Raw genomic sequence first — 24,822 nt, 5'->3', positions numbered from 1 at the left:
ATGTATGTGTCGCCAAAAGTCTCGGAAAACTATACCGCCAGAGGAGGTAGGCCTAACATCCTGCTCATGCAATTTTCATTGCGCACATTTTCACGCGGTAGGCCATATCGATAAAGCTCTAGTAGGCTAATATAGCAACTTAGGCTATCACTTTATTATAGATGTAACTAGCACAAATATGTCATAAAAACGTTAATGTTTTGTTCAAAAATCTTTTAGGCATCTGACGTTAAGATAACTAGCATCAAATTACAGTTTGTTTCGCGAGACGAACTCGACAGGTTGTACCCTGGAAATTAGCTGTAGCTACATGTACTTTTTTAATTAGCTTTTTAAATTTTCCTTTAAAAGCCGACATATATATATAATAGTCAGTCCCATCGGAGTCATTGCTTATTTTGCACGAGGAACAGCCCATCCCATGACTAAACCTTTGTTGTAAAATAGCAATTAATCAATCAAATCAGATTATGTAAGAACCTGCAGCAGAGGCCATCAGTTTTGTTTGAACTAGATTGAGGCCAAAGACAATGGACTCCCTTCTGTGTCTCCACTCTCCTCCAGTTGTTTGTGAAAGTTTAGCATGACCTTTAAAAGTGTTCTTTTTATATAATGATGCCATCTGACAAAAGTTTCCCACAGAGAAAAGAAAAAGAGTGCAAACTGGCAAACACAAGAACCACATTTTCCCACTGGGACAAACTGAATCGGGGACCATGAAGCTTAGTTACACTTCACAAAAAAGAGTTGAGGAAGAGGGACGGAGACAAAAGAGTAAGAACTTTATAGAATGGGTGAATGTATGTTAATATCTGTTTTCATATCAAACACTGTATCTAAAAGAGGAAAGAGGACAGAAAGTGAAAGTCTCACTAAATAAAGAAAGAAAGAAAGAAAGAAAAAGAAAATACTTTTTCTCTTTACAGGTAACTTGATTCCCGCTGTGGCATATGGCCCGGGCTGGCTGGCTGGAAAACCCAAACTCTGTCATGGGATCCCTGCTTAGAGGAAGGAATCCCTCAAAAAGAACAAATGTCCCCTTTCTTTTATTGACGCTTTTCTGTTGCAAAACAGGTGTGTGTGTGTGTTTCGTGACAGAATGATGAAATATACCCTATTCTGGGAGTTGCTTTCAAAAAGAAAGAGTAACAGAACACACCAAAGTATGACTCATCTTAAAGAGACCTAATTATGCTGTTTTAGTTATGTTAATATTAGTAAATTACGCTTAAATGTAAATTATCAGGAATTAATTAATTACGCAGTTCATAAACACAGAACTTTAACTTTTAACTTCAAAATAAAAAAAGCAGATTTATCATTTCTGATCCTTAGAATTGTTAATTATCTCAAGTGAAGCAGAAAAACAGGATGTTAAATTTAAAATGAAAACCATGAGAATCAAAACAACTCTGATGTTCTAGCAGCTCAAATCATCTGATTGCAATTGAGTGTTTGTTAAGGATGTACTAGAAGGGAATCTGATTGAATATTTCAATGAGGCTGATAAGACATCATCTGTAAACCACATCAGCTCTCTCTGTGGCCCTTGATTTGCATGGGTACTGCAGGAGTGCTAATACAATCCTGTAATGATTTTCTCAGTCACAGAGAAAGTTAATCAAAAATCCTGTCTCTCTCTCTCTGTGTGTGTGTGTGTGTGTGTTTAATTAAAGGTGAGTAATGACTGAGAACGGAGCATGTGTTGTGAATGTGGCACGCCTTGGGGGCCAGGCCAGACCTGAAAAACCAGCTTTCAGTCCAGAGAGCTCTGATATAGCACGTCGTCTCTACCTCTCTGCCAAGTGCTGAAACCATCCAATGCTTTCAACTTCTTCACTTTTCAATCACTCATTCTACCTGTTCAAACTCCTTTCAGACGGGGTTTTCATTTTGTTTTTGTGTCCCAGCTCTGTTAGCAGCAGTGTGTGCGAGGGAAAGTACGTGTGGACTATGCTCACTTCAGTCGATTAAAGGAGGGGGAGTGGAGGGATTGATTCTGTGGAAAGAGAAGCCCCACGACAGGGAACTGATCATACAGGTAAGCCAAATTGCAACTGGGTTTTACCTATTTTCACTTTGTACATTCAATTTTGTGTGTGATTTGTCATCTTGGGACTTCAGAGAGTCTCTGGCTGTATGCCTCATGTGTGTGTAGGAAAGTTATTGAGATGGACAGATTGTGTATATTCAAAGCGAGTTGAAAAAGTGGCTATTATTCAACTCACTTTGTATCTGTTGTATACAGCTAAAATAGTAGTAAACACGTTAACTTAAGTAAACAAACTCTCAGATCTCAGTAGGTCAGATCATGTTTCATGGCAGATACACTAAAACGTAAACTCTTGCTCTTACCTTAAAGTGAAATTTCTACCTGATCTGACCCTTAAAAATTATTTTTGTTGGTATTATGTAATATATTCAGGTCAATTTAGTCATAAACTGTTTTTACAAGTTGTAAATACAAAGATTATTGGAGTATGTTTTACAAGAAAATACTTTTTCAGTCTTTCTACTTCAAAATTTCACACTCAGTTAATGCTTGCCAATTCTTTGTAATAATTTGTGAAACTTACTAGCAATTTCTGCAATGTTATTACAAATAATTACAAGTTACCACATGAAGAATCTGAGGTATTACACTGTCTACTCAAATGATTTGAGGAAAGTGGTTGCGTAGGTTTTTTTGAGTAATGGGAAAATTCAAACTTAATTAATTGAGTTGACCTAATGTGGCCTTCTCATTGAATTAACTTAAATGTTTAAGTCAAGATAACTTAAAAGGCAAATGGACTAAACTCAAACTTGCCAGTTTATATTTTGTTTAGTTATTAGTAAATAAATTAATTTTAAATAAATTATAAATCATTAAACCAAGTTTTTCACATCAACAGCTTTATTAGGATTACATTACATAGCCTATCTTAACTTCTATAATGCATACTGACTGAACATCGTATATTAACATTTAATCAGTAAAAAATACAATTACAATACTTGCAGTAAATTAAATCAATTGATTAAAAATGTATTTAGAAATCGGTAATTTAAAAGTGAAATCGACCAGATCAGAACAATAACTGTAATGAACAACAACAGACATGTTTGTCATCTACTTTAACTTATCTATCACCCTTTGTAATAGTTGTGTGCGAGTTCCTCAGTTGTCCTCGGTGTGAATAGATAGATCTCAACATCATACAGTCACTTTTAGAATGGGTTCAAATATTCGAAATATGCTGGAAAACCAAAAAATGTACAGGACCTGGATTTTTCTTAAGAACAATCGTCACTTTAACTGCTCAGGACAAACAAGTGACACATGAACATTCATCACAAAACAAACAAACAAAAAACAGTCGTCGATCATCCAGGTAATGACAGAAAATTAAGAGTGAAAATTATTATTAAAAAAATGATGTAAACCGTTCCCAGCCCCAACCATTCATCTGAAGGACCATTCATCAATGAGAACCTTTTGAACCCACAGTGGCAGTTTCCACAGGATGAGATCTCACTGATGTTAGCCTGAAGTACTGACTCTATCACACACATACAGTTGTGGTCAAAAGAGGATCCTGTGACATTGTACAGTTCTCGTTGTTTAAGCACAGGTTAGAGTGATATAATAATAAAAATGTAACAATACAAAGCAATTTTGTTAGTTGGACAGCAACAAGAATGGAAATAATCAAAGCAAGTCAAAGTGCTTTCTTGCCGTTTCAGTAACTAAATAAAATACAAGATAACTTGGGAAACTGAATGGTATTCAAACAAAAACTCGTTCTGTGTGCGTTACCTTATTGATGACTCTGTTCTTTGAAGATCAGCAGTATTCGAGAAGAATGGCAGCATTTACCACCTGGCCTGAAAACAATCATATATATATACACAGTAAATTACATCATAATAAAACTAAGTACATGGTAGATTTCTACACTTACAACATTGAAACAAACAAAAGGAGTGAAATTTACACTGCACTTCAAAAAATATGATATATTTTTAAGTACGTTGCTAAAACACCTTTTCTGCCTTGTCTGCCTCACATGAATCAAAAGTTCTTCCTTCAGTGCTGTTTCTGAAGCCTCTGAGGACAGAGAAGAAAGTGTCTGCTGATTTGTCAAAGGAGAATACGTTAACAACTCAAGCACACTAGCTAGGCTAACATTAATTAATAAACGTGAATATTTAAGTAATGACTAACTTCTTAGAAATGTAGCCTATGTAGTTAGCAGTTGCTATGTAACGTACCAGTTAGCAGTTACCAAGCTAGCTAAGATAGCTAGACTAATTATTTTACAACATAAACGCACTCAATTTAAATCAACAACACCCAATCTTATGTTTTGGTAAATACTCTATTTAAAAAGGTTTTATGAGTTTGCACTACCTTCGTCTGATATAAATGTCTGAAAACACAGGACGATGTCAGCGCACGCAGTAACGTTAACTGAAGGCAGTAACGTCAGGCTAGAAAATACGGCTCAGAAAAAATATGACATTGAAAAACTTTGCCGTTGTTTTATGGTAAACATGTTATTTACAATGATTGTATGAATTCACACTTACCTTCATCTGATGTAACAGTTAGGCAAAATCTCACAGAAAATACCGGACGGGAATAAACGGCTCGAAAACAAAACTGTTAAAAAACTGTTACAACATTGAACAAATTTTAAATGTTATGTTCTGGCAAACATGTTATTTAAAATAGTTTTATGAATTCACACTTACCATACGTTTTCTCAGCCTCAGAAAATACCGGACGCTCTCTGCGGGCGTATAAGTAATGCTAAGTTATGATAACTTGATTTCTTTATTAATGACAACATTGGGGTTTACAGTGTAGTCCTAATAATATGAGAAACTAATAACAGTAGCCTATACATTGTTATGATGTATAATATTTGAAGGCCTGATGTTAGTTTTCTTCCTCTCCCTTTGTGTTTATTACTAACGTCTGATCATATAATGATGATATTGAACTAACGAGGTTCCTAGTAGGAACTACCATATTGTTGTTTTTTCCTTTTCCGAGAGGACCAAGAGGATGTGCTTTTCTGCACATCCTCTGAGAATCTGATAAACACACAATCACTTTTTTAACTTTCTTTTTTTACTTTGATTGCATTATTAGACTGACATTGCAGACGAAGCTCTGGCAGGCCAGTCACTGCTTATTGTGTCCTGGTGTTCTGGAACAATACTGAGGGTTCCTGCAACAGTCTGGCTGGGTTCATTTTCATGCTGTGTATTTTGAAGCAGTAGTTTTTTTAGTGAGTGAGGAGGAGCTGGGGACGTGTTTAAGAATCCGGCTTCAGACGGACACATACCTGTAACAGAAGTGATGAATGGACCATTGTTCAAGTCATGAGGACTGATCTTGTGTGTATAGAAAGGCTGTAGACAGGGCCGTGACGTGCACTGAAGGCCAGACATGCGTGAGCACACCTGTGATCTAATCGTTTTTTTACTGGTTAAATATTGACCCTGATCTTAACTCAAATTGATCAAGTTACATCAAATCGACTGATAGTGACACACATATACGTTTATGAATTTGACCTACGGTTTAACTCATTAGTTAATAGATTGGTGGATTACACTACACCAATGATAAGTGGTTACATTTTAGTCAGAAGCAATCATAACAGCTTATTTTAAATGAGTGAATAATTATAAGCCAATTGTTAGAAATCGATCAAACAGAGACTTAATAAATCTTTTAGAATGAGTTATGACCACACCTTTTGCTGGCAACAATAAAAAAAAAAAAAAAAAAAAAAACTTCAAGGGAAGATAGACAGATTGAGATACTTTTTTGAAACTGGAAGTATTGATAAATATGATTAATACAATTATGTGTATGAATAATATGGTGATTTGTATTTCTGTGGAGCAATGTTGGTGTAATTAATTACTAAATAATCTAATTACTGTAATTTAATTACCTTCTTTCTTTACACACTTATTTATGATACTGTCCTTTATTTATTTTTTTCTGATTTTATAATAAGCTTGTTTAATTTTTATTTTAATTATCAGCTTTTGATCCAGAAGCAAAGTGTTCTGGGGTTTTTGTTTTGTTTTTTTGTTTTTCAGCCAAGATTTAAATTGTCGAGTTGAATTTAGCAGAAATGTGGCTCTGGCAGGATTCAAGGTTTGTCTTGTTCTGTTCCAACAGCTCTGTTCGTCTGTGAGATTGTAAAGTGGCTATAAATTAAATCAAGTGGCACAGCCTGACACTTCAAACCTGAGAGTGTATTATGGTCTGTTTTATGGTGGTGTGAAACCGAGCTCCATACTGATGTCCTGTGATTCACCTTGTAGCTCAGGCAACAGAATTTACAACTATTTGCTGTTCTTTGGTGGTACAGGCACTGTATTTTTCTTTCCATCAGCGCTGATTGCTTCTGTCAGAAATACTCATAAGAGCCAGCCTCGGACGTTATGGCCTGTCTGGAACAGAAGAGGCTGTTTTACGAAGCGAGGCACTGAAAATAGGAGGATGAGCTTGGCAACTGTGTAAATAAATGCAGGTTATTAGGTGCCTCTAAAAATGTCTATTCTCATCTCAGATCTACTTCCTTGAGATGATAAATAATAGATGGACATCAGTTGATAAATAACATCATATAGTAAATATGCACATGAATCTGCATATAAATTGTACGGCACAAAAATGTCCGATTACCAATATTAAAAGTAATTTATTGATGATTATGTCCATATAATATTAACTCCATACTGTTTTGTCTAAATATTTTTTGTGTGCAAGTGAATTCAAGCATCACAGCATTATAATGTACCATATTAAAATAGATACTCATTTTGAGATTTCCAAAAATGACATTTACAAAGATTTTCTTTGCCAGCATAGTTCTCTTTAAAAGTGTTCATCTAAATGTAAAAGTAGAGGAAATGAGCATGAACAATGACATTTTCTGATACTGATTTTAAAAAAGTCGAATACTATATCCTACTAAAAATCTTTATCAGACCAGCCGAATGAACTCAAAATAAAGTGGGGGTAACTTCAGTTCTAATTCGCTCCAAAGTCCATCACAGGTAAAGGTGTCCCAAAATTAGACAATTGGTAAACGTATTTTTCACTGATTTGCTCATTTAGACTGAGAAGACCCTGAAGGCTGATGTGAAGCCCACGCTGTCAAAATGTGTAATAGCTCTTATGAAACTCAAGGTTTTGCATGTTTTGTAGTTTCCAGTTTATTTGAATATAATCAGCAGGGGAAGAATAGACTTTACATGTGCTGGAAAGTGTGTGATCATGTAGGAGGGAGAGAGTCTGCAAGGATTTACACTGTATGAATGCACTTGGTTGAGTGATATGGGGGAAATGGACGGCGATCATGTGTGTTCTGGGTTATTCAGCTTTTTATAGCCAAAGCCATTTTCACTTGAAGCAGCTCTGATTGTATCGCCGAGGATACTCCAGAGTCAGTTAAATCTAAAACCAACAGCAGCTGTATAATTTTGAGGTTGCGGCGAGCCACTGCAGTTCAGTACATCAGCGATGCACCAGAACTGAGAGTTCACCGAGTACAAACAAATTTGTTCCAATATGGACCATGACTCTGCTGGACAGACTAATGGAGCTGGGTGCTGCATTAAGCGATTAAAAAAAAACGGAAGTTGATGGGTGTAAGATGTTTATTGCTGACAGATATATGGGAGAATGATATACACCTCTCAGGCATTTTTCAACAGATTGACCTAAACTATTTAAACATATAATCACTCTGTCAAGTGCCTAAAGCACATAAACAGGGAGCTGACATGAAATCTAATTGAATGAAATCTTTGTGGCAGATAGGCCTTGTAGATGTAGAATTAGCAGTAAAAGCAGTATAAAATAAAATTACCGTTTTGAGACTATAATTCACAAATAGGATTTCTAAACTAATTAGTAGTTTACTGAACATAATGAATCATGTATTCAGTGTGGTTAAAGTCCCCAAAACAGCAATTTGGAATAATGAACACTTTGTTTTATACAATGCAAACAGCTTTTTCAAAATCCGTAGAGCCAAAGGCACAGCAGTTGTTGTTGTTGAAGTAAAATGATAACGTTAAATCATTCCTTGCTTGTTTATGAATTGTAAATTAAAATCTGTAATTGTATGTTTAAACATTTTTTCCCTTCTTGTTTTTTTGTATCTTTTTTTCCAGGACAAATCTAAAGATGCAAAGGGCGGCCACAGCATCCGTGACCCAATCCATAACAACGCAGAACACCACAGCCGCCACCAAGTCTAGAGACCAAATCCTCACGCAGAGTAAGTTTCAGATCTGTAGGACACTCTATGGCCCTGTTTAAACTGGTATTAAGATGCTTTTTGGTGGATCGGATCACAAGTAAACGAGGGAAACACATACCCGTTTACACCTGGTGTTTTAATCTGTCTCTTTTGTCCACTTTCAACCACTTCTGTCCTGATTTCTTCGAGGGTCTATGGGCGGGTACATGTATGGGTTTTTTTTCAGATCTTTCGATCTAATGGACAGCTTTCGTTTCTGCTCTAATAAAGTTTAAATCTCGTCTGGCTAGCATGCTTCCCATAATGTTCACGCATTATGTCAGTAGGTGGAGAGCAGGGGGTCTTTTGTGGCTGTTCGAACACGTTCGACCACGTGAGCATCTACACTATGAAAGCAAACCGGTCGAATGCGTTTTCGACTACCTCTGAAAGTGGTCTAAAGTGGACAAGCTCAAAACGTCTTAGACCCCGTTTACACCTGTATTTAGCGTCGTCAACTTGTGATCCGATCGACCAAAACGCATCTTAATACCAGGTGTAAACATGACTAATGATGAAGTCTGACTGGATGCCCTATTCAATTTCTGACATATACACACTCTTGTGCTACTTCTGACGTGAAGGAAAAATTGATTTGGAACATTCACTTTGTTACGTCCAGTGTTGACAGCCTGAAGGTGTTGCACAACGCTACACTCTGTGTGAGAGTGAGGAATCTAGAGCATGAGCATTCTTCTGGAACTTGTTCTACTGCATGTTTTAAAAGATTCACATTAAATTTTGTATTGCGTATTCTACTATTGCTTTGCTCATTTTGTGATCAAATCAACGCACTTCTCTAAATGTCTTTATTGATGTCTTTTATTGTTCTTTTTTTAACTACAGAATTTGGCTTTATTCGTATTGAGGTTTTCATTGAATGATTGGAACGGAACATGTGATCTTCCCAACTTCACAATATGTCTAATAAAACATTCCCTGTTTGTTGTGTTCACAGGCTCAGGAGCCATGATAGCTATAATCGTCATTGGTATAATCATCATTCTCACGTTTTTGCTTATAGTCCTCAAGACGTACAACAGGTATGGCAACATTTTGATGTAAACCATAATGAATGAGTTACATACCATGATGTGAACAGAACACCTTTTCTATCTCCTCAGAATAGCAGGACAATTTTAGACAGACCTTTAAATGAGGCCTAAAAATAGACATGACATTCTCAAAATCCATTTGAGGACAAAGCCACACTTAAAATGTTCTCAGGGCTGAATGGAACAGGTTATGGAAGATTCAGATCTGTTTAATTAAGAGAACTAAATTGATTTATATGGTTTATTATTTTAGTGATCATCAAGTCATCAATATAATTTAGTTAAAAAAGTTAATTTAAGCATCACATTATAACATACAGTATGAAAAGCTTCATGCATTTTTTTAATCAACTCTTGAATGTGGGTGTTTCATAAAAAAAGCAACATTTTAAACAAAAAGCTGAAAAAATGGAGGTTCCCCCCCCTCAAAAAGATTACCATGTGCATAAGAAATGTTTTTATGGCTTGTTTCTGCTCTCATGCCTGTGTTTAGTTACGGAGATTCTGTATTCTTTCAGAAGTAACGTAATTGCGCCCCCTAACATATAATAGTGGAAACACGGAAAGCCTGCTAATTCCGTCAATGGCAGGAAAGCTATGGCGGCATCCAAAATCGCGTACTTCCCTACTATATAGTATGTGTCAAAAAAAAGTATGTCCGAATTCACAGTACTCATAAAAGATTCTGGAAGATTCTGAAGTGTGCATACTATTTTTGCACACTTCACTATCTCACGAGGCTACGGGAGAGGGTTTATGAATGGCAGTGAAGCAACGTAACTGATGCTGGTATACCACATGAGAATGACAACATGGCGAATGCAGTACATACTACACACACCCATAGAACATACTATTTTTAGCGGTCCTGAAGTAATTACTCATTCAAAATAAGTACCTACTCAACTTAGAGAGGATGCGATTTCGGACGCAGCCATTGCCTCATAAATGACGGAAAATTCTGTCACTGGGAGGGAAAGAGTTCAATTATTAGCATTTTGTAATATCGATTTTAAAGGGGTGGTATGCCCTTTTCAAAAGATGTAGAATAAGTGTGTATGTGAAGTTTTAGCTCAAAATACCCATATAAATAATATAATACAGATATTTTTATATAGCATGCTTGTCACTTTTTGAGGGTGAGCAAAAACGCACTGTTTTTGTGTCTGTTCCTTTAAATGCAAATGATCTGCTGCTCCCAGCACAGAGGGCGGAGCTTCAACAGCTTTTACCTCACACAGAAATGCACTGAACATTTCAAAAACTTTTAGCCTTTTATGTTCAAACCGGAGTCAGACAATGATGGAGAGACTCAAGAAGAAGTGACAACATGTAGAATGCAACAGGGCATTTTTGAATGGTTAGTTGATGATTTTATGTAGCTTATGAGTAGTTATCTTCTAGTCATTGATTAGCATATTCTGTCTTGATAATCTATAAATCGTGTTCCGGGGCGGGGTTTATGTACATTTTAGGGTTAGTGATGTCACTAACCCGGGAGGAATGTCTTGTAGTCCCTACCTTTGTTGAAGTCCTTAAAAAGCAATTTCTTTAAAAGAAAATATCTCCCTTTGCTTTGAACTTTGAGCATTGTAACTTTGCAGATGTTGTTTATGCTCAAACAGCAACATTACACACTAACTAAAGTTAGAAAAGTGAAATCATAATCAACCACCCCTTTATATATAATTACTTCAATATCGGCCGATAACCAACATGGTACCCATCCTTACATTTTACTCTTTAATTTGATTATTTTTGAACAACATTTATCTATTTATCAATTCATTTTTTCAATCATTTATGACAGGAGGACGCATGCGAAAAGGATGATGGCAGGAGGCTCCAACAAACCACGGAAGAAAGTGTCCACAACCACTACAAATACAAACATGGCCATGAGCAACGTGGGTGCAAACTCAGTCTCTGGAAGCTTTGCGCAGTCTAACGCGTCCTTAGACAACGGGTTCCGCATTCCACGGGTCGAACTGGGAAACATGGAGCGGAGTAATGGGGAGCATCTCAGCACCAACAGTGGCTCAACTATTGTGACAATACACGACATGCCATCAGTTGATAACACATAGCAGACATTCTCTGGACTTACATGTGCTACCAAACATACAGATACCAAACATACCAACATGAACAAACGACCAACGGAAGAGGCCCGGTCATATCTGAGCACACACCATTAACTGTACATTCCCTGCCCGTTTAGGATATTATTGAACTTTGAGGATTTTAAAGATTGAAAAGTCTAATTTAAGAGTCTGGATATGATAATGAAGAACTTGAAGAACAGTACTGACAAGTGTCTTAGCATTTGATGGGATCAGTTTTATTTTTAGGACTCGATTTGGTGATGAAATGTAGGTTAAAACAATGTAGGTTTCTGCCTTGAGCTGAAAACGTTTTTTGTTAAAAATTAAATTGGTGGAAACCAGAATTAGTTAGAGATGTTAAGGATGCTACATCAATGTAATTTTTGTATTACCAGGACATTTGCACTCTTAATAGAAAAGGCTTTAATATAAGATTGTTCAAATATTATACTGTTTAAAATATGCTGAACATTCAAACTTTACATTTATGCACCTTGCAGACACTGATCCAAAGCAGCTTAGATTGCATTCAAGGTATATATTTTGTGTTCATGCAATTCCTGAAACTCAAACCCATGACTTTGACAGTGCTAGTGGCATTTTAGGGCTCAAGACTAGAACGCCATTGGTGAGATGGGAAAACACTGATCTTCAGATTTTGTCTTGTATGTTGGTGGTAATCAGGCTACATCTTAAGACATGCCAGTGTTTCCTGCATTAAACAGCTGCGATGCTTGATTTGTCAACAATTTGTTGGCTTATCCTTGTTCTTTTCAAGGAGTCAGTTGAAAAGATTCAAACATGTTTGTGAGTTAGCTGTTCGAATCAGACTCAGTGACTCATTTATTCATTACTGAGTTTGCAGCTGATTACATCACTGAATAATGAATCATTTATTATAACAGATTTGAAATGAATCGGCAACTACTGTTTGTCTTTAAAGCTACACATACAGTATATATACAGTTTTGTCCTAATAAAAAAATTCTAAAAGATATTCAAAAATGTCTCAAAATATTACAGGTCAAAGTTAACAGAGTCAGAATGTAAGGCCAGAATGTAATAAATTGTAAGTGAAAAAGATTTGACGTTGCCATTTTATTTGGCACATATAGAATCAGAATCACTACAATGACAGCATCAAAAGGGAAATAAACCATTTTTATCAACTAAAAAGTAATCTGATTTCCAAATACGGTTTAATTGTAGGAGTCACAATGTCTATGATTGCATTTTTCTTTAGTCTGGACCCCTGTATTATGAATGCAGAAAACTTCAGATCCAGACATTTCCAGAAGTAACCTCAAGAAAATTTATTCACAATCTGCAACAAAACTAAAGTATTGCATAAGAATAAAAGAAAAACAAAGAAGAAAAATACAGCAGTGCTTGATTATATAAACATGTAGAAACTTTTTTTTTTTTCTCTGTGAGCACGGTTATACCAAGCTCTCTGGCTAATGTTCTAGTGCAACATCTTAACAAAAACACTCAGGCACAAGATAAACTTTTTCTCGAGGAGATCGACTCACATTTTGCATGAGAAGAGACATTTACAGCTATAAAGAAAAGATGCAAGAACACATATTTTGAGTACTGCTCCAAGGCAACCATGTCAAGAAGATCAGTCCTTTCAACACAAGTGTCTTCATTACATCTATGATAGTGTCTTGAGTTATTGTTTAATATCAAGTGCAAAAAGTAAATTCAAAGTAATGGATACTGGAAGTAAATGATTGTTAAAAGCCTTTCTGACATACATTATATGTGTCAATTTCATCATACTGATTGTGGATCTGTCTGGATCTACAGTGTCCATCTATTGCTGAAGAATATGGTTAACTGAAAGAGTTGCTTTTTATTTGTATTTTTCTGGAAAGGAATTACTTCAAGACCAAAGAGAGTACATATAAGGCATTGACCTGTTACACACACTCAGTTTGTTTGAAAAAAGAAAGACATAACACTATAAATTAAGTACAAATATAAGCAGATTTTACCTGAGAAGGAAAAGGTGCCACAGGGTAAGTATGGCACATATCAAACATACACAACATGATGGCCTTTTAAGTTAGCTAAATACTGAGAAATAAATTAAAGTCTTTCCTAAATTTTGGACACTGGTTAGACTGTTGTGGTCAGTATTTTTAAACGGTTAAGTGCTCAGTTAAGTGCAGTAATTCTATGGGACTTAAGACAGTTGGGCCGTACTGGCTTTGTTTCACGCTGGTAACACCCTCACAAGTGCTCATAACTTATCTATGAATTGTGCCAGTTATTTCACCTGATTTGAAGTTTCATTCATTATTAAGAAGATATTTTTCTTCTTCATCAGCCAATCGTTTGGTCTTTGAAACCTCTCTGCGTTGGTTTTTAACGAACACACCAAAAAATAGTTTCAGCAACAGCAGAAAATTACAGAATAGAAAAATAAATATCAATCCACCTGTTCACCTTTCATTGAAAAGCAAATGAAGAGGACAAAAATAAAAATTTTGGACACATTTTATGATGCAAGTACTCCACGCTGGATCACGTCCGAACCGTAACGTCTAGTCATCGGGCTTCGAAGTCTTTGGGCGTGACACCTCTTGCCCTGCTCTGATTGGCCAAGATCAGACTCTTCCACGTGGCTTCGGTTCTCACTTCCTGTCCGCAGCCGGGTCCTAATTTGAGGGGAGGCGGCGGCGGGACTTGTATTAAAAGTTTTTAAGGAAGTTTGGTCCACCACGTCGTTTCTGTCCTGCACATCTTTCCCTGCTGATGTTCTCTCACTCCGTTTGGGGATTCTGAAACTGCCCCAGTTTTTCAGATGCCGCCTAGTTGTTCCATTTGGCACTAATTTTCCCTGATGTTGGCTCGCGTTTGTCTTCCTCGGCGATCCGTTATACATGGTCGGAGAACTAGAAGAGGTTCTGCTGTTCAACAATCTTTCATCCATGTTGTCGAGTTCTGTCTTATCCTCAATAGACTTCGAGTGTCTGAGTTTGTCTTTGATGGACACCTGTTCCCACAGCTTGCTCCTCCTCCTGTCCTCCAGGGGGCACTCGCTCTCCTCATCTCTTCTATGAGATTCACCACCCCTAAGCCTGCCCTCCGAACGTTTCGCTGTAGCTGACGCCGATGTCTCGTTTTTCTGAATTTTACAAGCTCCAGAGCCTGAATCAATGACCCCAGGACTGGGAACGTTGTCCATGACCATGCTGTCCAGTCTGGGAATCTTTGCAGGCTTGTCTGCTTCGATATGCCTTGAGACTCTATAAGGGTTGCTCCCCTTCTCAGTGGAGTTCAGGGCGCTGTTCTGCCCGCAGTGACCCTTTAGAGGTTGGGGGGACGCAGGCACAGGTGGCGCTGTTCGAAAGTAAAACATGGCCTCCTCCAAACGTCTAGTAGAGGATATACCTGATCAGGAGAGAAAAAGGAAGAGGTAACAGTTAAAGGGACACTCCACCCATTTGCACTAAGCTTTGCATTGTTAGAAACCCAGTCATACTATTGAATGGTCGTGCAACACTCTCTCATTTTCCCCTGAGACGGGAGAAATCCGTTATTTACCTCTTACACTTCCTCTCACAATGACGCAAAAATCGTCATTTTGCGTCATTGTCGGAGGAAGTGTAAGAGGGGGGGATTTCTGTTGAGACTACAGACACTCGTTCCTCATCTTTCCCAGGGGGCGGGACCCACTCACGCTACAGTCCTATTACAGATCAGTGGGTGGGACTTTACTCTCTGAAACTGAAAGCAATATCCTCCATCTTGTTTGAAGCTAAGCTAACAGGCGCTGTGGAGACAGATGTAAAGTTATGACAATAGCGGAGGAGAGTACTCAATATGATATAGAAGAAGAGGATTTCGGAAGTCTGATGCTTGAATCAGGTGTTTGTGGCTACCTTTACAAGCCGCATTATAGCGAAGAGCAGCCGAGGCAGAAGACCTGCCTGCCGCGGACGAGGAGCCCGGACTGGCTCGAGTTAGGGCGGACTGGTGGCGCCGGTGATCTCACTATGCAACTACGAACACAGAGATAGAGTCCGTCTGCGGCAAAGAATTTCAACGATGACAATTTCTCCTGGACGAAATCTCTGAATCAGACGAGGACACGGACGTTTGTGTTGTGAACTATCCTAGTTTCGCACCGCATATGTTCTGACTGAACATTCCGGTACCATGCAATAATTCACCTTTTCGAAAGAAATACAAACGAGGAGTAATGCACTAATGAGTTCGCCAACTAACTAGACATTTTGTGTGAAATGAATTTCAAGCTCTGGTGGTAGCTAGCCTTGTAGACGGAAGAGTGATTTCTCTTATAGGCAGATATGCGCTGTTCTGGATTAGTGGGAGTGGCTTGCGGAGCTGTGCAATGTGGTGCATTGTGGGAGTTGTTCTCTTTCATACAAATGCGTCCTGAAGTTATTTTTTGTCTTTCCTCGGTCACGAAGGCACCAAATTCAAAATTTATTTTACATTTCGACTACATATATGACCCACTTTCAATAAAAAACAATGTTCCTGTGGGTGGAATGCCCCTTTAAAAAGGAGGGGAAAAGCCTATTTCAGTGAGTGTAGTAAGCATCATACTAACCGGCAACGCGTCCCTGCTCGAGCAGCCTGACGTGGTGATGAAAGATCTGTTCCTGCACTCGGCACACGGTCCGTTTAATCCTCTCCCGGCGGCTGACCATGTACGTCAAATTACGCACCTGAACACATACATGTATGCAAGAAATATGAAATATAGTAAAAAGAAACTACATTTTTTTAAAAAGTTTTTCATTCATCTTAAAAACACAAATAAAGACATTTCTGATTTTCTCTCATCCTTCTTGACATGCGACAACCTATAAGGTTTGTTCTCTCGTGTCAAACAGGCACAGTTGAGCTTCCATATTTGATGTGCTCTATGTATGTGCTTTGATCAATGTTTATATACAGTATTAACAAAACCCTAAATGAAATCGGTTCTTCATGTAAAGCTATTATCTCTTGGGTTAAACAACTTGATTTATTTGGATTACTTTTATTGTGTATATTTGAACTTTTTAATGCATGAAAGGTTTGTTTGGATGGACTTTCAGAATTTAAAAAATAGTGTGTTATATAACAAAAATGTGTTAAGAACATGAATGGGTTTGCAAAGACATAAGGGAGTCAGTTTTCTTACATGGAAGACATGCTCTCATCATGAGAAACCAGAGGCTTATGGGTAAATGACACATTAAAAGAATGTTCTGGGTTGAAGACAAGATCTATCGAAAACATTTATAATTGAGAAAAAAAAAACAGGCCAACGTTTCAGAGGGTTTCAAAGCAAAAATGAGAAAGCTTGTGCTCAAAGCACTTACATCAACTGCTCTGTAAAAATCGTTTATTATTTGTCTAAATATTCCTTTTTGAAGTGGGAATAGTTTTTAGGTTACCAACATAATACTTGTGGCTGGAGTTCACAGTTATATCACATTCCTTAATGTTTTCTTCCTATCAGACTAATAATTTAAATTCCTTCACAACTTATGTTTAAGCCCACCAATTTAAAAAACGAAGAAGAAGGGGATATTGTGTACATTTTCTATTTGGGTTTGGCCTAACAACATATTTTATGGTCTAAAGGTAAAGATACAGGTGTGATAATGATGTGGTGTGACAATGAAACTAGGACAGAAATTATGTAAAATGTTAATGATAAAACTAGTTTAAAACCTTGATAAAATATGAACTACATTGAACTGTCTGCAACTCACTAACTGTTCATTTGAAATCAGGGAAGGCAGAGATTGGATCCTGCTATCTAACTGTCCTGAGCTGTGATTGGCTGCTGCTATCTTTCCTCATACTGATCTAAGCCCATTCTGAAGGTGGTAATGTGGCTCTGCAAAAACCTACCCTCTCTAGATCCTGTCGTAAATGCGTGAAGAGGCGGAGTCGCCGCAAAAGCACTTCCTGTTCTCGCCGGGCAAGGCTATCTTCTTCCTCCTTCTTCGGCATGATGAGCGGCTGGTTAAAGTTCACTTTCCTTTTCAACTTCCAGTATTGTAACAAGAAGTCCACCATCTCTAGGGGCAACTGCAGGTGCTCGGCAACTTCATCAGCGGCGACAAAGCGATAGAATTCATCCTCGAGCTGCTGGACTCGAAGCTTACGCTCACTGAGTCTGGTCTCTTCTGTGTTTTGTGCAAGTCTGGGCTGTGAAGAGGATGAGATGTCTGCTCCCCTATTTCTCCTTCTGTCTTCACTGGTCGGGACCTTCACTGGCCTGTCATCATCCCCCTCTTCCTCATTCCAGTCCATGCCTGAGTGCTTAGGACAAAACGATTTGAACTTGACTTCATCTGCGTCTGTGAGGATCGTGTTCATCTTCAACCCACAATGCAGACCGCAGGTCACATGGAACGCCACACGGCAACTTTTGGCAGAACACTAGGGGGATTTGGAAAGAGAGGATGTCTGGATTAAACCGCAGAAGATGGGGAAAATGTGAAGCAGAATTTTCTTTGTTTGATTTTTTATAAATTAACTAAATTCTACATTTAAACATTAAACATATAATACAGATATATAAATTATATAAAGATATATATAAAGATATTAATCTGGTCATTTGGGCTCATGTGAATATACAGAATTTCAAAAATGTTTACTATACAGTATTATTTAATTCATATGTTTAAACTTTTTATTAAGAGAAAAATTACTAAGTGCTTTAACTTTAAGTGCCCTCTGGAAGGTTCTGAATATCTGCATGAACAGCATAAAAATAGATAAACATCAGCACTCTGTACCTGAATACAAGCTCCTGTTTTCTCTTTACACAGACAGCATATTAGAGCCCATCTGTTGCTGGGTATTTGAGACACATTAGTGATAGGCTCCATCTTCTCAGGGTTACCAATGCTTACCTACAGATAAAGAGCACACAACAGTCCAGTCTGAGCTCACATTGTACTCTTCCGAGTCATTAATGCAATCTCTTTAAAAGTCTTAATTTGTGCGTGCATCCTTACCTCTGGTATCCAGAGGGCACAGCTGACGTGGACCCACTTGGTGCCACTGCGGGTGGGTTTCATTGCTCCCCCTTTTTTAGGACAGAGATGGCATTTGGGAAAGATGCCCAGTGCGCAGGTACGGCAAAGCCAGCTGCCCTCAGGAACTTTCAGTATACCGTAACATGCCTGTGGGGAGGTACATTGTTATGTAATTCATAAAGATCTTTCTGGTCGACTAGTAGTCGTTCATTTAAGCCATTAGTCGACTAATCACATGTTTATATTAATGTAATTACTTAAATATATACGGGGGGGGGGGGGGGGGGGGGGACTATGTGACTAAACCATAATGAGCCTTTAATATATATATATATATATATAGGTGTAATATATAGCCTATTCTGCACTCAAGTGCATGCATAAAGCTTGTTGCAAAGCACCAGCAAAAGTAACGACTATGAATGTATCAGAAAAAATAGCAAGGAGACATTTTAATGACTTATTAATGAACTAGTTTTTTCTGAGTCAGTGTCAGCTTCAATGAAGTTGCGATGCCGACTCACCAACTCCGCAGTCGACGCACCTTTGAGAGAAATGCACCTTTCATGCGGATTACAGAGGGTAGTTTTTTTTTATTAACTGGTTCATTCAAAAGTAGGCATTTTTTAAGCTTTTTAAAGATAAAAGATAGATAACCTATTTCACATGTCTGTGAGGCAAGTAACCTATATGCTGAGTTTCGTTTCATTTTTGTGACGAGACGGCAGAAAGCACATCCTGTTATTTTACAAAAGCACAACGTATTTTAAGTTGCTTCAGCTGTTATCAGGAAAAAATGCAAGTGATCGCACCGCCGCCTCCATGTAATGCAGTAAGGGCGCTATACTTTAGCTTTAACACTTCGTACAAACACTTGGATATGCGCCTAAAAATAGCGCACATTTATCTAGGTTAACAGAGTGAGTGGCCAAGTAAAGTTGCTACTACTTCCATGTTTCAAATGATAAGCCATATTTGAGGTTGATGGATGATTGGAGAACGTTTGGATTTCCTGCCCGACATACTGTAATTACCACAAAGAACTGCCGTTAACGATCCCTCACGGACTGCGTGACTACGCCACAGTAGGAGTTTTTTTTTCTGCGGCTAACCAACGAAAAAAACAAAATAAAATTTTGGTCGACTAAGCCTCTTATAGTCGAATATTAAGAGGGGCAGCCTCAGAGCTCTCACATACTTTCAAACACTCAGGTGCCCAAACATACATACCTGATGCACACAGATGTTGCACTTGTCACAGAACACCATTTCGTTGCCATCCTCGCCGTCAGGGGACTGACAGACGTCACACACCACATCCTCATCGTACTCTATGCCAAGCCCCTCCTCCGTTTCCATGGCATGGCTCATGTTGTCATAGCAACGGCGCTCAAACTCCTCCATGACCCGCTCCATTGTCAGCTCATCCAGGAGTTGCATGCCTACAGGCAAACCAGTTAGCCTGACGTGACATTTGTTTCCACAGAGTGCAAGAAATTTGAGTGCATAATGGGTAAAACGAAAACTCCAGACTGGATATGCTCACCCATCTTACTGAACTCCTCATTAGTGATCTGCAGCCAAGCTACATCCTCCTCATTCAAGTCATAACGACACATGCCATCAGCTAGTGTCTGAATACCCACGTACCCCAGCATCGATGACTCAGATGAGCGAATGAGTTTCTTCGGCCTGATGAATAGAGGAGCAGGGCTTTTCGCAGCTACAGTGCTGTAGTGAAAAAAAAAGAAAGAAAAACACATAAGTAGATTTAATTTTTAATTAGTAGATTTAGATTTAATGGCAACCACCACTAAATAAGATTAGTTTGACAGGTAAAAGAAAAAAAAAACTCATACCGCACTGTACACTGTGGTATGGAGTCGGGACTGACAGGGACTTGTACCCCTTTCTCCCACTCCTGTCGCCAGGGATCGGCCAGCTCATAATAATCCTCTGGATTCAGCTGGTAAGAATCATGCAGCTTCATAGCGGTGATCAGGTCTGTCCTGAACACCTGGAAGAGAGAGAGAGAGAAGAGGGGTTGCATGAAAAGATTTGTGTTTGTGACAGAGCAACAAATATCTACGACATTATCATCTTTATCTGTTAGGGTCGTATTGGGGCAGTAGTCTGAGTGCAAGACAGTCCCACGTACCTCTGAGGGTCTCTTTCCATTCTGTTTCCTGTGCTTGGAGTGCTGAGACCAGGACGTGGAGATACCTGAAAGAGACAGAAAAACATGCTACTCTATGAACTGAGGACATAAATTGTATGACTGCGAGAGAGACTACTCATGTTATTAGCAGCAATAATGATCATTTTCATTTCAGCAAATGGCAGTATTAGTTTATATAAGGAGAGGGATTGTGGGGCTATAGCTAAAGGGCTGAATGCTAAAACATCTTTGTTTCTCTTCTATTGTAACATATTTCCAAGTGAAACGGCTTCTTAAACGAGGAAAAAAAAAAAGTAGTGCTGGACTTGGAATATCGTTGTTTCCTAATTGCGGCAATCTCATGTGAGTGACAGTTTGCTATTGTCCAGATCTCTTGCCCAGTGCACACTTCATCAGAGAAAAGATGTTGAGAGGTTAACTTGAAACTTGAGAGGACAAGTTTTGGAAAGATTTCAAGGGCACATACATTTTTTATAATAAACACTGCAATATTCTGTAAAAGAAAAAAGGAAACCAATCAAAGCCATCGTGAAGAAAAATATTGGAATTTTCAATAGCATCTCAATTTTCGAATTGCACCGTGAGGAAGAAAGGAACGAGGACTGAGGAAGCGCCTAGAGGAGCTATGGGCGAGGATGCACAGGTGTATCCTATACAGAAGTGTCTCTTAATGAAAAAACTGAAACCTGTTTAAATTCTCCTCTCCCTTCACATCTTTAACAATAATTTTAGTTTATGTTTTCCCTTGCAATCTCACATATTTCAACAGGGGCACAATTCATATTTATTAGCAATTTCTTAAATAGCCATAGTTCAAAAACATAAGATACAGATGATGATGCTTTGAAAAGACACTCGAGCGATCAAGAATATTCCAATACACAAAAATTATTTCCTTCGATTCTTCCATCCTTATTTTCTTTCCTTGCATCCTTCCCTCGCATCCTAAGGGGGGAGGGTCTGAGACACAAGGAAAGGAAATAAGGATGAACAAATAAGACATGAGAACCACCCTAGGTTTCTCTAGGCAAGTTGGTACTAGAAAATAGTGTCTGTTTACTTACTTCCATTGTCCGAGTCCTCACTGGTGCTTGGGACACGGCTTCGCTTCATCCTCAGCTGCCGTGGCCTTTCAGTGATGCAGAAATCTGCAGAGGTTGATCAAACATTAGCAGAACATTCCTGAAAACTGATCCTGCAGAGATCACAACCGTGTGCTTGTGTTTCCCTCAGCCAGCCACAACTTGACATACTGAATCCAGTAGAGACAGGCAGATTTAGAGTTAAATGAGACTTGACTTAAACCGAATTCAAATTAAATGCTGTTAAAATTCTTAATATTAGACTTCATATAATTGCATCTCAGCCTAATATGCAAATTCAACTTCTAAGTAATACAGAGTCGTAGCTGACTCCTTCAAAAAGTGTAAACAATGTGGCGCTATACAACTGTTGCTGTTTGGTTGAGCATCTGTACATAACAACGTCGGTTCAACCAATACCGTGGGTCTGAGGGCGGGACTACCTGTTGAACCGAACAATGGCAAACAGGGGCGTGTGCATTAAATTTTACACACTTCACCTTAAAGTTGAGGTTATTCTGCTCTGATAAAGATATCAGTTTAAAACAAACAAATATATTTTTTCAAATGTCATATCGAGCAGTCAAATCACATAATAAAAAAAACTGACCTACTGCTATACCATAACTGGATACCTGGATTCTATACCATCAGCTTCTGTATCTAAAAAACAATCAATTATATATTTTTAAACTATGTGTTGCAAAATAACAAATTGTCACACTTCTGTGCAATGCACACATGCCTGGGACATCAAAAGCAGTAACAGTAGACTGACAGCCCAGTTTCACTGAGAAATAAAATTAATCCTTGTATTTTTCATGCACTTTCTAGCTTTAGACACAGACTGAATTTTTAGCCACTTAACACAGTTAAAGCAGAACTACTTTTCATTAAAGAGCATAAAACAACATTAACAAAGGAACTAGCGTTTTTTAAATAATATATTCATGCGACTAAGCAAAGCAAACTCGTTTATAAAAACACTGAAAATAGTTTAGTCTGCCCAACTTGCGTTTATATGAATTTAACCAAAATCATAAGGTTTAAAATACTTCAACATCTCGCAACTATCAGCTAATTTCAAATGCATTTTCAAAAGAAAAACTGAAAAAATATAAACCCTTTAATTCTGCCTGCATATAGCAGACCGTCTCACTCCGTATAAACAACAGCAGTTCACGCAGTGCAAACGCTTCATGTGACGCTGCTGACAGACCACGCCTCTTGACGTCACATAGCTGTTCATTTTAATGCCAGTTAGAAATTAAAAACATTATTTATTTTAATAATAGTAATTAAAAAAAAATATATAACAGTAATTCTACAGTGTTTAATACACAACCTATGCTCCACGTTGGTATCTTTAAACACCAACCTATAGCATCAACAACAAACAAATATGTCGCTACATTCGCTCGATCAGAAAACTAACAGTTAAGTTCTATTGCACAAATACATATATTTGGCAGATTTAACTTCTAACGCAAATCCTAAAGAAAATTTTCTACCGTTATTATCCCAACATCACGGCAGAGATGAAATCGGACCAACCCAGACCGTTGCATGCGGAAAAATATCAAACATCCCTCTGAAACCTAATCACAATTCATTTATAAACTAAAATTGCAAGACATCGACATGCGTTTGGTATCATTTGCTGATTCAATTCCAAAACTTTTAGGCTAAATAACATAAGCCGCAGTCAGGCCAGGACGCGCGCGCCTAACTTACGACATGACGCTTGGACACACATACACGCACACACACACATGCGCGCGCACGGCCAGCAGCTATGCGATTCAAAGTAACTACCAAATATCAAGGCAAACAGCACCGTTAACTTATAGGAATTAATAAGGAGGCCAAATGCATGTAAACATTCATTGAGGGAATCGTCTGCTGCATCTCAACTTAATCTTTTGGCGCCATTTTAATGACGTGCTACATTTGCACCGGACCATCTGCATGAAGAGCTCGCGGAAATTATGGAAAACATTTGCACGTCCCTGCCTGTAAAACATATATACTACATCACAGCAAATATTTTTAATGTACCTACAAAAAAGGTCTTCTTGTTCCTGCGGTGGCGTTTCTATATGGCGCTTGCTCAGAGTTTGAGTAGTCGCCTCTCCTCCACCCCACAAACACATGCAGGTTACGTATGCGCGCCTCTACTGCTGTTTTCCTCATGCACCCGCAGGGGGAGCTGGTACGCGCGCGCGCGCGCACACACATAAGATTATTATCATGACTTCCATTTCAGCTGTTTCATAATACCCAAATCTGGTTTGTTTTGAGATGATGGCAGGGATTTTTGTAAAGCTCAGGATAAAACGTACTATTTATAATTTATTATAAATCCAAAGGAAACCTGTGTAAATAAAGAAAGATTTAATATTATGTCATACAAAAATAAAATTTGATACTACCAATCAAAAGTTGGTTTAATAATGTAATACATTTTAATTATCAATCAAATCTAATTAATCACTCATACAAAAGTATGAACGCATTGGGGTTGTTGACTTGCTTTTTAAGTAGGTGACTTGCATCATCATGAACATCTTAGGCATGGAAAGTACAAAATAAAAAAAGCTGGAAATCACACAGAATCACTTCACAACAAAAAGCTTTTTTCATCAATTTCCTTTATTAGATTTTAGATCCTGTTGAAGGATGTATAAATGAATTGTGTTAGGAATACATGACACAAAACCCACCATATTGATGAAATGGGGTGAGGCCAGAAATAAAAATCAACTAATGCTATTTTTTATGGATTTTTTTTTTTGGTTGTGTGTACATTTTTAGTATGTTTTCTATAGAGTTAGTGCAACAAATAACCACTAGGGGGTCACACTTAACCATGTGTCAAGATGGCAGTGCATAGATACACTAGACGGGATGGAGGGAGGAGCTTATTTTTGACACATCAGTGGCCAATCGAAAACAGCTCCTCATCCCACCCCCTCTCAAACCACTTCTGTAGGCCTCAAGAGAAAGGTTCACAAATAGCTAAATCAAATCACTACTAAAACAGTCTTTTGGAGGA

The 24,822-nt window shown here is 38.1% G+C and overlaps 2 protein-coding genes across 6 annotated transcripts; one reads left to right on the top strand and one right to left on the bottom strand.

Moving 5' to 3' along the window:
* Nucleotides 1-1,737: 1,737 nt before the first annotated feature.
* ncmap (non-compact myelin associated protein) lies at nt 1,738-12,652 on the top strand. Its single transcript, XM_084097025.1, has 4 exons — nt 1,738-2,041; nt 8,194-8,300; nt 9,280-9,364; nt 11,187-12,652. Exons 2-4 carry the CDS (start codon nt 8,207-8,209, stop codon nt 11,461-11,463), a joined length of 456 nt encoding a protein of 151 aa, XP_083953151.1. The 5' UTR covers nt 1,738-2,041; nt 8,194-8,206; the 3' UTR covers nt 11,464-12,652.
* jade1 (jade family PHD finger 1) lies at nt 12,565-23,949 on the bottom strand. Of its 5 annotated transcripts, XM_084097024.1 has the most exons (12): nt 22,891-22,970; nt 22,378-22,430; nt 21,750-21,833; nt 20,665-20,729; nt 20,366-20,523; nt 20,053-20,237; nt 19,737-19,948; nt 18,486-18,653; nt 18,264-18,380; nt 17,368-17,901; nt 16,070-16,187; nt 12,780-14,883 (listed from the first exon to the last, which is right to left on the bottom strand). In XM_084097024.1, the coding sequence occupies exons 3-12, from the start codon at nt 21,796-21,798 to the stop codon at nt 13,988-13,990; spliced, it is 2,502 nt and encodes an 833-aa protein (XP_083953150.1). In that variant the 5' UTR covers nt 21,799-21,833; nt 22,378-22,430; nt 22,891-22,970; the 3' UTR covers nt 12,780-13,987. The 5 variants fall into 5 exon arrangements, with proteins under 5 accessions (XP_083953146.1, XP_083953150.1, XP_083953148.1 ...); XM_084097020.1 differs by lacking the exons at nt 22,378-22,430; nt 22,891-22,970 and adding an exon at nt 23,830-23,949 and having other exon boundaries at nt 12,565-14,883; XM_084097022.1 differs by lacking the exons at nt 22,378-22,430; nt 22,891-22,970 and adding an exon at nt 23,826-23,945.
* Nucleotides 23,950-24,822: the final 873 nt, after the last annotated feature.

This window comes from Abramis brama, assembly GCF_963993115.1.
Source record: "Abramis brama genome assembly, chromosome: 21".
NCBI lineage: Eukaryota > Metazoa > Chordata > Actinopteri > Cypriniformes > Leuciscidae > Abramis > Abramis brama.
The sequence above is the reverse complement of the archived record's forward strand: the minus strand, read 5'-3'. Positions and strand labels throughout refer to the sequence as shown.

Coding starts and splice junctions, on each gene's coding strand:
- ncmap (XM_084097025.1), top strand. CDS start 8,207: ATGCAAAGGGCGGCCACAGCATCCGTGACCCAATCCATAACAACGCAG. Junction 8,301..9,279: donor AGACCAAATCCTCACGCAGA/GTAAGTTTCAGA, acceptor TTGTGTTCACAG/GCTCAGGAGCCATGATAGCT. Junction 9,365..11,186: donor GTCCTCAAGACGTACAACAG/GTATGGCAACAT, acceptor CATTTATGACAG/GAGGACGCATGCGAAAAGGA.
- jade1 (XM_084097020.1), bottom strand. CDS start 23,920: ATGTGTTTGTGGGGTGGAGGAGAGGCGACTACTCAAACTCTGAGCAAG. Junction 20,524..20,664: donor ATGGAAAGAGACCCTCAGAG/GTACGTGGGACT, acceptor TCTCTCTTCCAG/GTGTTCAGGACAGACCTGAT. Junction 14,884..16,069: donor CGAGCAGGGACGCGTTGCCG/GTTAGTATGATG, acceptor TCTCCTGATCAG/GTATATCCTCTACTAGACGT.